We start from the raw sequence: 18,447 nt of genomic DNA, 5'->3' as shown, positions 1-18,447 counted from the left end.
CTCTAAGGACCCTTCCAGCTCTAAAACTATGATTATAAAATGGAAAAGCCTTTATACAAGGAAAATAAATGCAGATGAAATTTAGACTTTGAAAGACTTCAGAACTGTCATCAATGTAATGACCAATCATGATTTCAGAAAACTAAAAAAGCATACTTCCCAGCTGTTAACAGAGAGGTGATTGCAATTAGAGTTACAGAATGATACATGCATTTTCAGAAATGGCCAGTGTGTTTTCTTTTGCTTAACTATACTTGTTACAATCTATTTAGGGGAGGTTTTGCAAAGGTGGATAGTCATAGAGATGCATAAAAAAGAAAAAGGCATCCATAAAATATTAAGAATACACAGAACAGGCAGCTAGGTGGTGCAGTGGATAGAGCACTGGCCCCGGAGTCAGGAAGACCTGAGTTCAAATCCGGCCTCAGACACATAATACTCACTAGCTGTGTGACCCTGGGCAAGCCACTTAACCCCAACTGCCTCACCAAAAAAAGAAAAGAAAAGAAAAGAAAAGAATACACAGAAGAGAGCATCTCTGAACAAAACACAGACAAACAGGATAGCTTTGGTAGTATTAGGAAAATATCAATCGTACATTAAGGAATTCACTATTTTAGATACAATTAATTCTCTTGATGGACACATTCATGTTTACTGGTGTTTGTGAAATTTATAGTAAGGGAAATTTTCAATTAAAAATAGATGTAGTTGGGATAGCTGATGTCTGAATAACAAGAAACCTTGAACTTAAGTAAATTCTTGATTGAGTTACTTTGGAGTTTTATTTTAAGCTGCATTATTTCTTCAAATAATCTTTGAGCTGCTGATTAACAAAATTTCTGTGATATTTCTGTCACTTTCCCTTACAAACTCTGAAGCTATGATGGTGGGTAAAGAACTAAGCTAAACATTTAATTTCATATACAACCTTAGAGAGTAAGGGGAATCCCATTTGCTGGTAGATTGTTTAGTGAAATGCTACATGCTGAACTTTAGATGTAAAAATGATACCATTGCCATGTCACCAACAGGACATCTACTTTTAGCCATTTCAACTAGTAATGATGGCAATACATGGACACATCCATACTCTTTCCTGGTGTTACACTTGCTGGGTAAGAGGATGGATACTAGAATTAGAGATGACTATATCAAAGCAAAGCCAAATGGCTCAAGTAAGGACTGAACCATGATCTTGATCTCATCAGCACTGTATGCTAAGACAACCAATCTCAGAAAGGTATTAGTCTAAGATTCCATATACAAATGGCTGCATTCTGTCATGAGATACAGACTGTCTTAACATCACTGAAGTTATGGAGGAAAAGATTATTATGCTAACTATTGAAAATAAAAAAGTTAGTTGCATTTGGGTCAGGGTTTTTTAGGTATCTAGAAAAGAGGAAAGATGGCATAGAGAACTTTAAACAACCCAACTCATATCTTTTATATATTAAGTGTTTAGGAGTGAATAAGATGCTCCAAACTCAGAAGTAGTAATACTACGTTTTATGAGTTTAGGATTTTTTGTTGATTGTTATTAATTTTTATAATTTCTTGACTGAAGACAGATCTTAGCTTAATACAAAGGAAGACAGCTTTGTTCAATAGATGTACGAATAGATGGGGCACGAGACCTTGTTTCTAGTTCCAAATTATTCAATGACATATAACCTTGAGTAAACCATTTAATCTTTTTAGGTGGCTCTATTCTCTCCTCCGCTCTATAAGGATAAGACTACATGTCCCTATCTGTCAGAGGATACTTAAAACTAGAAGCATGGATGTGGAAGAGAAACTAGTTATGAATATGAATAGTTATGAAAGCAAAATATGAAGTATCATATACAGCCAAGGCATTAGAGTTGTTATAAGGAAAGTATACGGTAAGCAAAAGCACTATATAAATATGAACTCCTTATTAAAGAAATCATCCCTCAGCAGACTTAGAAATTCAATTCAATAAATACTTCTTAAGTGCCTACTATGTGCAAAGCATTATGCTCAGTCCTGGCGATACACAGAAAAAATAGAAACAAATTTACTAGCAGTACTTACCATTAAAACAATTACAGATGTCTTCATGAGTTATATAAGAAAATGTGCTGTCATCACAGGTCAAGAAAAACTGTGGTATTCTTCATGTAACTTCTAATTTGCAACAAGATTCACCCCCCCCGAAAAGAATTCAACTTTACAACTTTTAAAAACAATTTTCTTCTCCCTACAAATTCGGAAATGCTGTCTGCATAGCTTAGAAGTTAGTCCCCACTTCATCATCCTACCTGTATGCTGAAGCACATGTTTAATTTTTTTTTCCTGCAACACAAAATGAAAGTATCTATTTCGGCAAAGCTATTTTTAATTCAAAATTTTCTAAGTGAAGATGTTTCATTTTTGACTTCAAAGGGGATTTAGATCCGCCAGGCACTAGGGAAGAGAAGGTGGACAACACTGTGCATAAGTGTCAAGGGTACAAGTAGATCAGCTGAGGCTTTGGGGTGACAAGAGGGTGGAGAGTGCCAGCAGGAGCAATTGTGTTGGCCGTACCATGGGGACGGCTGGGTGGTTATGGTGATGACCTTGAAGACTGGCAATCAAACTGATCAAACTATCACACTGTTGAATATTCAAAATGAAAATAGGGTGTTCATGGGTTTGTTTATAAAACCCAGACTATCAGAACTAAAGGGTACTCGGTGAAGCTCCAAAGTGGTAATTTTAGAACAGATTAAAAACCTACAGAAAATGTAATATTCAATAAAACTTGAGAAAATTCCTAGGACCCACACGTAAGATTTTGGGCTGGGTGCATTTCTCTATCCTTTTAGATTTCATGTCATGGAAAACAACCATGTCCTCCACAAAATCATCCTCAAAAAGTGGTAGACTTGGGGAACACGTCAAACACAGGTAAGTGGTTCGTTGGATCATGAAATTAACTTGTTATGACATTTCTTATTTTGAGTTTTGAATTACAATTGTTCAAGAACTTAAGATAGGTGCTGAATTTTCACAGTTCTGACTGTTGATTCTCTCCAATTTTTCCTGTATGTAGCTTGTTTATACCTGGATGTTGCTGGGTCTTTTCCACTTTAGACTGTAAGCTCCTCAAGAGCTGCCTTTTGCCTTTCTTTGTAGCCCCAGCACTTGGCACAGTGTCTGACACATAAGTGCTTGACAAATGCTCACTAACTGAATGCCTAATTTTAGGACACTGAACATAATTACTTAACACCACCTTTTATATTATAATACTCTAGGCCCATCATCCTTCTTCAGCACACATTTGGCTTACATCCTAAGAGGCAATAAGCGTAGAAGAAATATCACTAGCCTTGGGCTCAGAAGGCTTGGATTTAGGTCCTGGTCCTGACAATTTATAGCTGTGTGACTGTGAACAAGACATTCAACCTTTCTAAGCCTTGGTTTCATCATCTATAAAAGAATTCTTGGGACAGCTAGGTGATGCAGTGGATAGAGCACCAGCCCTGGAGTCAGGAGGACCTGAGTTCAAATCAGCCACATAGCACTCACTAGCTGTGTGACTCTGGGCAAGTTACTTAACCCCAATTGCTTGGGCTGGTGGGGGAGACAACCCTGTCCACAAAGCACTCCGTAAACTCTATAAAATACTATAAATTTGAGAAGGAAATTCTCTCCTGTGGTTGTAGTAACAGCATGCGTAACTTCTAAGAACTAGTGTTCCAATATGGTTGGATGATGGAGGTGGGGGAGATAGGAATTAGAAGAGGAGGCAAGGAAAGCTAACAAATGTTAGCTTTCCCTAAAAGATCTACCTTCTGAAAACATCCTATACTTGAAAGCAGTTCTGCTACGTATATACACACACAAAGTGGCAGTTTGGCTATAAAGTTATTCAGTTAAAAGGATATCTGTTGTTAATGGAGTCATCCATAACATTCTTGATGCTTTGCTGAAGCCATAATTTCTGTTGGTCAAGTTCTCTCTCTTTTAGCTCCAGATCCTCAATTTCTGCTTTGAGATATCGCAGTCTATCAATAACTTCCTTTGTATTACATCCAGCACCTACACCTCTGAAAAATAGAGAAATATTATCTATTAGGTTAACTTCAATTAATTCCATTAATAAAATGATTAAGCCAATGATAACAGTGTTCACACCATAGTATGATATAAATCAAAAGTCAAATTCACAAAAGCATTAGAATGTATGGAAAACTATGTATCTGAATTATATTTACTTCAAAAATACTTCAGTGAAGAGCTGATATGCTCTAAGCTCTCAATTTGCTTTGCAATGGCAGGTTAGACTTGGCTCCCATTCTAAGGGGATTAGTCACTGAGCTACCAAAAGGATCTCATAACAAAACCTTGCACAGAGTAGGCACACAGTAAATATTTGCTGAATTAAACACACTGACAGCATGAAACCCATAGAGACTTCTACAGAAAGACTCTTGTACATTGGAAAAATCCATGTATCCTTGCTTGTCTTTTATTGGAATCCTGACTAAAAACTAGGGAGCCAAAAGGGATAATTCTGATTGCTATCATTTTTTTCTATGTGCACTATTCAAACTCATTATTGTATTTCATAAGCCTCAATACACACTCATTAGCAGAATTTCCATGTAGACAGATATACATCGTGAGAGGTTTCCATATTTCCCAATAATTCTTAGAAGTGCTACAGTTTCTGAAATAATTTTACTTTGGATAGTTCTCATTTGAGATGCCAGAACTCTTCCTAAGAATACTAACCATAGTATTGATTAGGTAGAGGGGAAAGGCCTATCCCTTAGAAATGGACAGTGATTAGAAATTGATTACAAGTTAAATATTTCAACTTCAATATTTGGACCTGTAATTTCATTGCTGAAGGAGTGCTCTTCTCTCCAAAGTGGATCACAACCCCTCTATGTCTAAATGGTATGCTTTCAAATTGTATCCAGCTTGGTAATAAACCAAATCTGTACTCAGAAAGACTGGCAGTCAAATCCATCACCAAGCCCATTCTTAAACCCTTCTCAGCATAGCAGGACCTGGTAGAGCTTGCATTCCACTGGCATAGTGCTTTGAGAGCCCAAGGTCATCTACCTGCTATGATGAGGCAATGAAGGGGTACTCTCGTCCTACTTTTTTAGGGGGTCTGGAATTGGGATTTTAGTAAGGGGTAGGGAACTTCTAGAGTGGAAACCCCCTCCACTGATACAGATGGGCAACTGATCTGGTAACTTCTTGTCCTCCAGAATTGCCTGGAGATACCGACAAGGGTTGTGCCTTGTCCAGGGTCACAAAGCTAGCATGTATAGATGTAGGACTCTTATCCAAGTCTTGCCCTTTAACTACTGTGCCATGTTGGCTCTACAAGTTAAATGAAGTAAATAAATAAGCCTGTCAAGTCATGGGATCCATCAATTATGTATGTATTGAGTACTTACTACATTTAAAATGGCTAATAAAGATAAAAAAGTCCCTTCCAATGAGTTTAAAAAATTTCAGTTGGGTAGGTGAATCATATACAACTAAAAAAACAACAAAACAACAGTTTCAGGATGTACTAAAAAAACAACTTGACCTCTGATTTCTTTGATGAAGATAGTTCCCTGGTGAGGGATGCCGTTCTGTAACCGCTTTATAATTTATAATCTTTAAGTGCCTTGCCCCAAGTCACATAGACAGCAGAGTCTGTACCCAGTTCATCTTCATTCCGAGATTAGTTCTCTGTGCACCACACCATACTGCCTTTCCTAAGGGTGTATGTATCTAACAAAAAATATATGCTCCAGAAAGAAGTTCAGAGGCAGAAAAGATCACCATCAGCTATGACAGTCAGGAAACTCTTCACAGGGTAGAACCTGAGTTTGGTCTTGAAAGATGATGAGGACTTAGAGACAGAGAAGGGGAAAGGGCATTCTGAGTGAGGCGAATGGTATTTGCCAGGGCAGAGGCAGAATTATGAAACGTATATTTGAAGATCAGAGAATAGACTGGTCTGGCCAGGGTGGAAGGTTCATGCTTCTAAAGAGTGGTACAAAACAAAGTGGTAGACAGTAAATTCAGGAATGTAGGTTGGGACCAGATTTTGGAGATATGTGGGAAGAAGAATCAAAATTTCAGACTGTAACGATAGTCTATAACTTACTTCCACTGGATACTATTTTTGGACTTTTTTTCAATTAAATCAATTCCTTCCAGAACATTGGTAATATCATAAATTCTTCTTTTTTGCCTCACAGCCAAAGTATCTGCAGCCTGTTTTTTAAAATAGAAAAAAAAAGATAAAGACAACTTGTATTTTCAAGTAAAAAGTTGATTATTAAGATCATAATATGAATACAATCCCAAATTTAATCCAACGGCTTAATATGCTCAAGTCTTCCCCTGTTCACAAAAGAAATTAAAGAAATATTCACTTTATGGTCAACAGTTGTTGAGAGGAAAAAGATGAGGTGTCATCATTACAAAGCACATAAAGACAAAATAAAAAATGCAGAATGCTCCTTACTACTTCAGGAAAAATATTTCTTCACCTGATGAACGAAATTCCTATCTATCTTGATTCTCCAATTGATGTGACAAAATCTAATTTTAGAACAGTCAGTTGTTAAAGATGGCAAAGTCAGACCTTTCCATCTAAATGATTTTTTAGGTTAAAAACACTCTGGGAGAAATCCTGGGTACCAGACATTGTATGTATTGTCTTGATGTATATCATCTTCCTATTTGATGTTTTAAAACAAAGCAAAAACGACAGTGAAATGCCAATGCAAAACACACAAAATTTTAGTGGAGACTGAGTCAGGAAGACCTTAGTTCAAATAGAGCCTCAGACACTCAGTAGCTTTGCAAATCACTTAACTTTTGTCTGTTTTGGTTTACTCACCTACAAAATGGGAACAATAGCACCTACTTCTCTGGGTTGTTGTGACGTTACAATGAGATGATATTGGTAAAGTGCTTCAAAAATTTTAAGTGCTATAAAATGCTACTTTTATTACAAAGAAATCAAGATTTGACTAAGCACAGGATTACTGTACTTATATGAGAGTTCAGTAATTTCAAAATTTTTGTTGTTCAAGCATTTCAGTTGTGTACTACTCTTTGTGACCCCTTTTGGGGTTTTCTTGGCAAAGATATTGGAGTAGTTTTCCATTTCCTTCTCCAGCTCATTTTATAGATAAGGACACAGAGGCAAACAGGGTTAAGCAACTTGACCAGGGTCACACAGCTAGTCTGATGCCAGGTTTAAACTTAGGAAGATGAATCTTCCTGACTACAGACCCAGCATATTCTATCAACTGTGCCCCTAGCTACCCAATTTCATTGTAGAAATGATCAAAAATTTAAACTTTAAATTGCAAATTTTAAATTTATCTTTTGGGTTTTATGATCAATTTCAAACTTATAAGCAGTGACACCTCAAACTTATCTGATCAATTCTCAATAATATTCCTAATAGCTCTTAAGTGGAACTTAAGTGAAAAGGCATTATTTTACAGTAGAACTTAAGTTTGCTTCAGGTCCAAGTCAAATGAAAAATAAACACAATTTTTCAATTAAAAACAATTTTTTAACAATTTTTTTTTAAATTTTGAGTTCCAAATTCTCTCCCTCCCTTCTCCCTTCATTGAGAACACAAGCAATTTGATATGGTTATACATATGCAGTCATGCAAAACATTTTCATGTTAGTCATGCTGTGAAAGAAAATACTATGCCTTTTGGGCATACTTCCAAATTGCTCTACAGAATGAGTTGGATCAGTTCACAACTCCACCAAGAGTGTATTTAGTGTTTCACTTTTCCCACATCCCCACCAACATCTGTCATTTTCCTTTTCTGTCACATTAGCCAATCTGATAGGTGTGAGGTGGAACCTCAGAATTGCTTTAATTTGCATTTTTCTAATCAATAGTGATTTAGAACATTTTTTCATATGCCTATAGATAGCTTTGATTACTTTGTTTAAAAACCTGAAAACCACCCATTCATATCCTTTGACCATTTATCAGTTAGGGAATGGCTCTTAGTTTTATAAAATTGACTCAGTTCTCTGTATGCTTGAGAAATGAGGCCTTTATTAGAGAAACTTATGGAAATTTTTTTCACAGTTATGATTACTGTTATTTACCTTCATCCTATTTCCCCCCCTGTTTATCTTACTCTCCTTTCACCCTGTCCATCCTCAAAAGTATTTTGCTTCTGACTACTGCCTCCCCCAATTCGCCCTCCCTTCTATCACCCCTCTCCCCATTTCTTTCCCCTCCTACTTTCCTGTAGGGTAAGACAGATTTCTATACCCAACTGAGCATGTATATTATTCCTTTTTTGAGCCAATTCTGGTGAGAATAAGGTTCAACAGTTCCCCATAGCTCTTTCGCACCTTTCTTGTGAGATAATTTAACCCATTCTACCTTTCCCATTCACCCTCTCCCAATGCACTCCTCTTTCTCACCCTTTACTTTTTAAGATATCATTCCATCATGTTCAATTCACACTCATGCCCTCTGTCTATGTAGATGCCTTCTAACTGCTCTAATAATGAGAAAAGAAGTTCTTAAGAGTTACAACTTCCCATGTAGGAATGTAAACAGCTTAATTAACCTTACTGAGTCTCTTATGATTTCTCTTTCCTGTTTACCTTTTTATGCTTCTCTTGAGTCTTATCAGGAATCCTTCAAAGTCCTCTACTTTATTGAATATCCATTTTCCCCTCCCAGAAGATATAATCACTTTTGCTGGGTAGATAATCTTGGTTATAATCCTAGCTCCTTTGCCCTCTGGAATTTTATATTTCAAGGCCTCCAATACTCTAATATAGAGGTTGCTAAATCTTTCCCTGACTGTGGCTCCGCGATGCTTGAATTATTTCTTTCTAGCTGTTTTGGCTATAATATTCCTGGGATTTTTCATTTTGGGATCTCTTTCAGGAGGTGGTTGGTGGATTCTTTCAATTTCTGTTTTATCCTATGGATCTAGAATATCAGTGAAGTTTTCCTTGATAATTTATTGAAAGATGATGTCAAGGCTTTTTTTTTTTTGACCATGGCTTTCAGGCAATCCAATATTTCAATTATCTCTCCTTGATCTATTTTCCAAGCCAGTATTTACCAATGAGATATTTTTCAATCTTTTAATTTTGTTTTACTTGTTTCACGGAGTTATTAAATTCCACTTGCCCAATTCTAATTTTTGAGGAATTCTTTTCTTCAGTAAGTTTTTGTACCTTCTTTTTCATTTGGCCAATTCTACTTTTTTAAGGAATTCTTTTTTTCAAAGAATTTCTGTAGCTCTTCCAACCCCCCACCCCCCCGCCGCCAATTTGGCCAATTCTGCTGTTTAATGAGATATTCTCTTCACTGGATTTTTGTTCTTCTTTTACCATTTGATCTATTCTGTTTTTTAAGGTGGTATTCAGTATTTTTTGGTGTCTTTTTTACCAAGCTGTTGATTAATTTTTCCATTATTTTCTTGCATCACTCATTTCTATTTCTTTTCCCAATTTTTCCTCCATTTCTGTTATTTGATTTTTAAAATTCTTTTTGAGCTCTTCCAGGAATTCATTTTGGGCCTGAGATCAATTCACATTTTTCTTTGAGGTTTTAGATACAGCAGTTTTGACTTTGTTGTATTCTTCTGAGTTTGTGTTTTCACCTTCCCTGTCACCATGGTAACTTTCTATTGTCAGGATCTTTTTTTGTTGTTTGTTTTTCTAGACTATTTCTTGGCTTTAAAAACTTTATATTAAAGTTGGGCTCTGCTCCAGGGTGGAGGGGGCACTGTCCCAAGCTTCAGGTTTTTTATGCAGCAGTTTTTAGAGCTAGTTCTGGGGTCTGTAAGCTTTCAGTTCTTCCAAGGTGGTATAGTCTAAGGAGAAATGTTTTTACTACTCTCTTGGCCTATGCTCTGTTCTGTGAACAACTCCAAACACTCTTTTCTGCTCTGGAATTGCGATCAGAGTCCTCACTCCCCTGTGGCCACAAACTCTGCTGCGCTAATACTCCTCCTCCCCCTTGGCACCATGACCCAGATCCAAGTATGGGCGATGCAACAGAGTCTTGCTCCTAGTTCTAACAGAGGGATCTATGTAATCTCCTGCTGCCCAGCTGTCCGACGCCTTTACTGTCTGTGGGGTGGGAACTCTGGAAGCAGCTGCTGACACTGCTATTCAGTTGCACCCAAGATCTGCTCCCGGTTTGCTAGGATGCCACCTACACTGACGTAGCCTGTGCTCCATTTTCACCTTGGTGCAACAGATCTTTCCTTTTTGTGGGTTCTGCCACTCCCGTATTTGTTTTGAGGAGTTATTTAAAGCGGTTTGGAGGGGAATTTGGGAGAGCTCAGGGAAGTCCCTGTCTTTTTTCTTCCATCTTGGCTCTTCCCTGCAGAATTTTTCAATTTTTAAGGAAAGAAAAACAAAGGGAATTGTGAAGATAGGTAGTAGGATATTGTCATACGGCCACAGCCAGAGCTATCACAGGGTGACTGTGGGCTATTTTAGCTCGTGTTACCTCCTTCAAAAGGCCTTTTCTAATTTTCCCAGTTGTTAAGCATTTTTACAAAAGGATTTTGTAAAGCCTCTATTACTATGTATCTATTATTTTGCATCTACGCAGTATTTATTCCTCTTCAAATAGGTTTTATCTCCCAGTAGAACATAAACTCCTAAAGACTAGGACTGTATCACTTTCTTCTTCTGTATACCTAGCAAAGTGCCTGGAACACTGTAGACACTTATAAGTGTTTTTTTGACAGATTGATTGACAAAAGCCTATGATCCTAGGGACAGAGGGAAAAAACAAAGAAAAAAAGATGTTTCCAATCTCTGTTCCCCATTCAGCAACTGCAGTTTTTAATATAATTGAGGGGAGGTCATTTTTTAGGGCCAAAGCTTAATTTTCCTGATGTTTTCTTGAAACTTTGGGTATATTCAATGCACAATTTTGGCTAAATAGCTCATTTCCTACTTTGAGTTTGATACAGTTTTGAGGGGCAAGATTGGCCTACTACAAAGTGATCTGTATAAAACTCCCTCCTCTGGTTACTTCCCTCTAAAACAGGAGCTCTTAAAAAGGTTACACAAAGCTCTCTAAGCAGTTATTCTTATGTACACAATACAAAAGCTGTAAACACCATAGCAACAGCTTGCCAGTTTGAATATTATAACATGCATTTTAATGAATCACTGCAAATTCTATTTATCCTTGACTTAACTTAGCAAAGGGTTATGGTTCTTTTATTTTCACCTTAAAAAGTTAGAAGAGCATATCAATTTCATATTTCTTACTATTTAGTAATATCAATTTTTGAAAATTTCAGTGCTACAACTCAACTTAGCATTATCTCTTCAATAGTATTCATATCTTGTTTACAGACTCCAAACCCTATTTGATCATGGGTTTTCACAATTAAGCTTCTCAGCAATACGGCAACATTCCAATAACCACCAGGCCAAAATGCTTTTAGACTTAGAACCTTGAGGGGTTGTCCAATTTCTTTTATACTAGAATTCTGTTGAGCTCACTAGCTTGCCTTCATATAGAAAGGTACAGCAGATAGAGCACTGGGCTTGGGTTAGGTTTCAAAGAATTCTAAATGCTAGACAAAGGAATCCATGTTTGATCTAAGAGGCAACAGGAAGCCACTGATCAAAATCTAACTATGACTCACCAGGTAAATCCTAGGAAATTATTGGAATTCTTGTCTGGAATTATGCAGTTTTTTAAGTGCCATAGACAGGACTGAAAGAGAGAAAAGAACGGCAACTAAAGGGGACATAAGGCAATATACAATACCTCCTTTTTTCTCTTATGCATGGGAAACACTCTCCCTCCCCTTGCTATTTTAGCACAAGAGGGCCAAGTATCAATTGCTTCATTTTCAAATCCTGCCATCTAGGAATTTGATTTCTTAATACAACATGCCATCCCCAAATATTATTATTTATAAACACATGTGATATATTTTTTTTAAAGCCCATAAGCCAATGAAATGCTCTTCATTTTGACAATGATTCTCATTTGATCCTCACAATAACCCTGGGAATAGGTGTTATTATTATCCCCATTTTAAAGATGAGGAAACTGACTCAAACAGAGGTCAAGTGATTTGCTTAGGGTTGTATAACTAGTACGGGTGGGGGATTCGAGGTGGGATTCAAACTAAGGTTTTAGAGGCAGATAGGTTGTGCAGTGGTTAGAGCTCTGGCCTTGGAGTCAGGAGGACCTGAGTTCAAATCCAGCCTCAGACACTTGCCATTTACTAGCTGGACAAGTCACTTAACCCCAATTGCCTCACCAAAAAAGCAAACTAAGGTCCCACACTCCAAGACCTACACTTTCTTTACTGTGCCAAACAGCTGTCCTTCTAGCCATCTTCCTCCAACTACCTAGATCTGGTTGGGTGGAAAGAGTTCTTAAAATTTATTACAATAATAAAATTCTCTTTGCCACTCCTTCCCCTTGCACAATTTTTAAGGCATTCTAGTATCCCAAACAGTCCTCAAATACTCAAATGGAACTATGATCTTATTATCTGGAAGTTTTTTCCAATGGTGGAGGTAGAAACCCATTCATGCATGCCCATCTTGTGCAACATTCATCCATGTTCTTCCATAACTTTTCCACAGTGCATCCTCTACCCAACATGCTAGTGGCTCTCCACACTTTCTCCCAACATTGTGAGAATACCAGGGGAGCATTCTGGCTGTCCACCTTTCACGCCTCATTTTGGCTAGGTGACAGTTCATCTTCTCTTTCTTTTGTACAATTCCTTCATGACATCCTTGAGTCACATTCTTTTAAGCTCCTCTTCAGTTATTTATTGCAGCCCGCTTATACCCAAACACTGATTAAAACAAAAACAGGACAGAATGTAACACAGTCACATTCCCATTTAATACAAATTCTTCTCTTCACAGTTGAGAGGAATAATATTGTTTTCTAAAAGTTAATGATTTCATGTTTAATTGTAATTTACTGTAGTATGTTGTATAAAATATGGCTCTAACCCAAGGGTTCTTAATCTTTTTTTTTTCCTTTCACGGACTCCTTTAGCAATCTGATGAATTCTATGTTTTTAAATAATTGAAGGAAAAACTCATTTAGAGGTTAGTGAAAATAATGTAATTTTTTCCCCATCTAAGTTCAAATGGGTATTAAAATGGATATGACCCTAAGTTAAGAACCCCTAATCTAAACTCATTAAAAACAAAACAAAGTAAACTACTATCTTTTCCAAGGATTTTTATTTCATCATTCATAAAGCATAGATCACAAAATGTTACAAGTGGAAAAGAACACTTAAGATGATACAATCCAATACCACTAAGTTAACAGGTGAGAAAACTGAGACCCAAAAGGTTAAATTATTTACCAACAGCTACGGTTCAACGAACACACAATTCCTCATGGTAAAATGAGGGAAAAAAAAACAAACAACAAAACATGAGCAAAAAAAAAAGTTTGAGAATCAAGGACCTACAGTCACACAGCTGATAAGTGTCAAAGCTGGAATTTAAATCCAGTTCTACTGGGCTCTAAATCCAATACTCTTTCCAATATGCCACTGTCACCCTTCCATTTTAAAAATGTGGCTTGATTAAACACTGATTAAATTCTCATACTAGGTGCTACCCCTTAGATTCTCCTTCCTTTTTTCCCCCAAGACATTTTTTCCTAGTTATTAATTAAAGTAGATTTATTTTTTAAGCTCTGACAGTGTGAATTTCTCATCAATTTTTTTTTCCACAACACCTCTTGATATATTTGGTCACATTATTTTTCACATGATCTTTATTCATTCTAATTCTGTAAAGTAGCCTACTGGTATCTTGATTGACATTCTTTTAAACTGATAATATAATTTGAAAGGATAGACACTTTTACTATACTGGTTTTGTCACCATAATAGAGGCTATTCCTCTACTGAGTTCTTAATTTCTGCCAAAGTTGTTCTAAAGTTGTCTTAATATACAGGTCTTTTATCTGTTTCAGTAAATTAACACAGAAGTATCTGATATATTTTTTATCATAAATGGTATTTCTCTATCAGTTTTTCCTGATCTTATTGTAACATAAAAATCTTATAATATAAAAATGCTATATTGAGAGAGAAGGTATTTTATAACACTGCAACCTTGATATAAGTTATTTATTGAGCGTCTCATATTTTCTAGACATGAAGTCATATCAGCAGCCACTAGAGATATTTTTGCTTTTTCATTGCCAATGCTTATTCTTTTCATTCCTTTTATGCCTTATAACCACTAACATTTCTAAGACTGGTTTGATATCAAGTAAATAGAAGGAATAATTGAAGACAAAATTGGCAGAACGATTGCACAAAAAATTTCCACGACAAAAGCAATGTTGTCAAAATGAGAAACTAAAGACTGTAATAAAAATGTATATAGAAAATACTCCAAATGGATTTGTGAAATTTTAAAAATTGAGGTACTAGCACAAAAGATAACAGACTTCTAGGGAAGTACTAGTGAGGAAAAACATTCTGCATGATAACCAATTTTATCCTATGTACTGCATTTTATGGGTTTATTTTCATGGTTACTGTGTTAGGAAAGGTGCACATTATCAGAATTAATGTTTTGCTATAAAGAACTGTATGAAGAAAAGTGTATTTTTGGCAATCTCTAGCGAAAGATTAGTTTCTGGTGGTCATGGGAACCTAATGTTTTTGACTTTTGTTCATTTTTCTAGGAATGTTACCCAGTGAAAGTTGAGGATTGACTATGTTTATTTTTGTATCTCTTCCAGGGTCTAGCACACTGCATTGAATTATAGCAAGCATTAAATGTTTGTAAAAGGAATGAATGAATCTCTGAGCATTTTGACAGGAGCTTAATTGCATTTACAGTATTATAGTAATGGTGTGGATGAGATTAAGTCTGATTAAGTCTGTTTAAACAAGAATTAAACGAATGCTTTTGTTAAATCTGCATGAAAAAGTATAGATTAAAGACTAAATATATTACAAAAGCACTGCCAAATATCATACCATTCTTAAGGTCTGAAAACAAAACAGAATGATTATAACAGGTTGATATGAGAAGGCAATACCCACAGAATTCTTCTTTCTGAAGATAAATGGAAAAGGCCTCTTGAGAAAAGATACTGAGCCCAACTCTTTAAGTCTTCCAAAGTGGTGGGTGATATGTACCTTCTGTAAGGTCACAACTACTAAATACAGAATACAAATATTATTTGTTCGTTTTTAAAGCCCTTTTTAATCCTTTAAGCCCATAGGAGACTGGGATGAAGATATGCTATCAAACACACATTTATTAAACACTGACTACGAACCAGCACTGGGGACATAAGGACAAAACTGAAGCAGTTCCTGCCCTCCAGAAGCTCACAATTTAGCCAAAAGAGACATGTACACATATAAATGTAATAGAGAAAATTGGTCTACATGGACCACCTCATGCCCCAGGAATTCCTCTAGAACCTTTTGGTGATGCCATAAATATATATAGTGGTCTCTTGGTGTTTTCTCCTGCCCCAGTGGCAGGGAAGACAGAGTACTACATCAGTTAGAACAAAGATTCTGGCTGGCTCTCAATTTCTCCTTCCAGAATAATGTTAACTGTGAGGATTAAGGGGGAGGGAGGGGGGAAAGACTGGTCCCTTCTCCATCCTGACATCATGGTGACCTCACCTGTGAGACACCTAAGGAAAGAACAAAAGGCTGCCTTTTCTACCTTTGAATTTGCTCTTTCCTGATCTTAAGTAGTGCATTTGTCCCAAGATAGACATGTTAAGGCCTAGAGATGACCTTAAGTTCAAGAAGTCCAGATGAGTGGAGCTGGCTGGTAGCAGGGCAAGCTTCCGTATCAAAGGTGATGTACCTTTAGATATGTCCCAAAGGATATGTACAAAAACATCACTGACAAGAGGACTGGCCCAAGGCTACCCATTTTGCCAGCAGACATGTTCCAGGAATTGTCTGGACAGGGCAGAGGTTAGGTCAAATGTGAAATGCCTGATCAGCAGTTCTGCATACTGCTTTATGTTTGATGAAGTTGAAGTATCATTATCAACTCTCCCAATACTATTAACAAGATGCTAAACCCTGTTTAAATCATTTTGTTAATGCATTTTGTGACACTTTTTTTGTTTAGCATTTCTTTTTTTGTGTAGGAATAAAATATCTGCCCTATACCTGACTCATATTGAACAATGTATGTATTTCTACTCTCTTCTTTTGAGAATACCCTAGATATGAACCTAAGCCTAAACTACCACAGGGTGAGGCTTTAGTGAGATGAAGAACGAAAATAGAGAGCCTAGCCATTCTCTCATGAGACGCCAGTTTCTTCAAGGGCTTTACTTGGTTTGGACCACATGCCTGGATCAAGAGCAGAGAAGCAATGTGTGATAAACCCAAAGATTCAAGCTATTGGTGCAAGAACTCACTATTTGACAAAAACCACTGGGAAAAGTGGAAAGCAGACCAATAATCATACTATATAGCAAGATAAGCTCAAAATGGGTACATGATTTAAATATTAAGGGTGATATCATAAGCAAATTAGGGAAGTATGGAAAAAATTACCTGTCTGGATAAGAAAAGAAGAGTTTATGACCAAACAAAAGATTGAGAGGATCATGGGAAGTAAAATGGATAATTATGATTACAATTAAGAGTTTTTGCACAAACAAAAAGCAGCCAAAATTAGAAGGCAAGCAAGAAACTGAGGAAACAATTTTATGGCGAGTGTCTCTGATAAAAGTCTCTTTTCTCAGGGCAGCTACATGACACAGTGGATAAAGCTCCAGCCTTGGAGTCAGGAGGACCTGAGTTCAAATTTGACCTCAGACACTTGACACTTACTAGCTGTGTCACCCTGGGCAAGTCACTTAACCCTGATCGCCTCATCCAAAAAAAAAAAGTCTCTTTTCTCAAATATATAGGGAACTGAGCCAAATTTCTAAAAATAAGATGCATTCCCCAATTGATAAATGGTCAAAGGATATGAATAAGCAGTTCAGAAGTTTCAGAAGAAATTTTAAAAATGCTCTAAATCATTAATAATTAAAGAAATGCAAATTAAAACAACTCTGAGGCACAATTTCACAGCCATCAAAATGGCTAACATAACAGAAAAGAAAAATGACAAATGCTGGAAGGGGTGCAAAAACAGGTACACTAATGCACTGCTGGTGGAGCTGTGAACTCATCCAACCATTCTGGAGAATAATTTGGAATTATGGCCAAAGGGTTATAAAATCGTGCATACCCTTTGACTCAGCAAGATTGCCATTAGATCTATATCCCAAAGAGATAAAAGGAAAAGGATCTATAGGTACAAAAATATTCATGGCAGCTGTTTGAGTGGTGGCAAAGAAATGGAAATTGAGGGGATGTCCATCAACTGGGGAATAGCTGAACAGGTTGTGGTATGATTGTGATGGAATACTACTGTGCTATAAGAAAAGACAAAGGGCTGGTTTCAGAAAAACTTGGGAAGACTTTTGAGCTGATGCAAAGTGAAGTGAACAAAACTCGAACACAGTAAACCGTAACAGCAATATTGTAATGATAATCAACAGTGAAAGACTTAGCTACCCTGATCAACACAATGATCTGAAAAAATTCTAAAGGACTCATAATGAAAAATGCTATCCACCTCCAGAAAGAATTGATGAACTCTGAGTGCACACTGAAGCATATTTTTCTTCACTGTATTTTTGTTCGCCTTTTTATGGAAATGTTTTGCATGACTTCATATATATAATGGGTATCATATTTCTTACCTTCTCAATGGGTGAGGGAGGGAGGGAATTTGAAACTGGAAATAAAAAATTAAAAAAAAATTTTTTTTTAAAGGGAGAGCAGAGAAGTCCTTCAGGAAGAGGGAGAAGGTGCAGTACTCAAGCTCCTGTGGGTCCAGTATCAGTTATTCAATGTTAGTTACATAAAATAGATAAAAGATAACATTTGAGAGAAGGCACTAGAAGCTGGAGAAGAATCAGGAAAGACTTCATGGAATAGGCAGTTCTTGAGCCAAGTCTTTAAAGAATCTAAGAGGTGGAGGTAAGTAGGGAACACATTCTATGCACTCCATGAGTAGCAAATAGTGCAAAAAGCAAAAAGACAGGAGATTGAACGCAGCACTTCCCTCCTTTGTTCTGTAACAGAGAATAACTGTAAATACCTATTGTGAAAGGGTTTTTTTTTCCCCAGTAATTTATCTTTCCCTAACAAAGGGGTAGATATCAAGAAAGCTAGCCACTGTGTGGAAGCATGTTGAGGCCTCCTTTTTAATGCAACTGAGAATATTAAGAAGTAAATATTTCCCCAACCTGAAGACCTTTTCGTCAGCTAGGTGTAGTACAGAGGATATCACATCAGGCCTGGAGTCAGGAAGACCTGAGTTCAAATTTGGATTCAGATAGTTACTAGCTGTGTGACCCTGGGCAAGTCACCTAACCCT

The 18,447-nt window shown here is 36.7% G+C and overlaps 1 protein-coding gene across 1 annotated transcript in view; it reads right to left on the bottom strand.

Moving 5' to 3' along the window:
- The window catches only part of LOC114054046 (transcription factor E2F5), a 36,762-nt gene that overhangs the window by 14,010 nt on the left and 4,305 nt on the right, over positions 1–18,447 (bottom strand). The window contains exons 2-4 of the mRNA XM_027877108.1: positions 6,134–6,243; positions 3,900–4,061; positions 2,062–2,105 (exon numbers count right to left, since the gene is read on the bottom strand). Of these exons, the coding sequence (XP_027732909.1) occupies positions 2,062–2,105; positions 3,900–4,061; positions 6,134–6,243 (316 nt within the window). The remainder of the gene's footprint in view (positions 1–2,061; positions 2,106–3,899; positions 4,062–6,133; positions 6,244–18,447) is intronic.

Source organism: Vombatus ursinus, unplaced genomic scaffold (genome assembly GCF_900497805.2).
Source record: "Vombatus ursinus unplaced genomic scaffold, bare-nosed wombat genome assembly UNPS02014812.1, whole genome shotgun sequence".
In the NCBI taxonomy this organism is placed as follows: domain Eukaryota; kingdom Metazoa; phylum Chordata; class Mammalia; order Diprotodontia; family Vombatidae; genus Vombatus; species Vombatus ursinus.
This window is presented reverse-complemented; position numbering and strand designations above follow the sequence as displayed.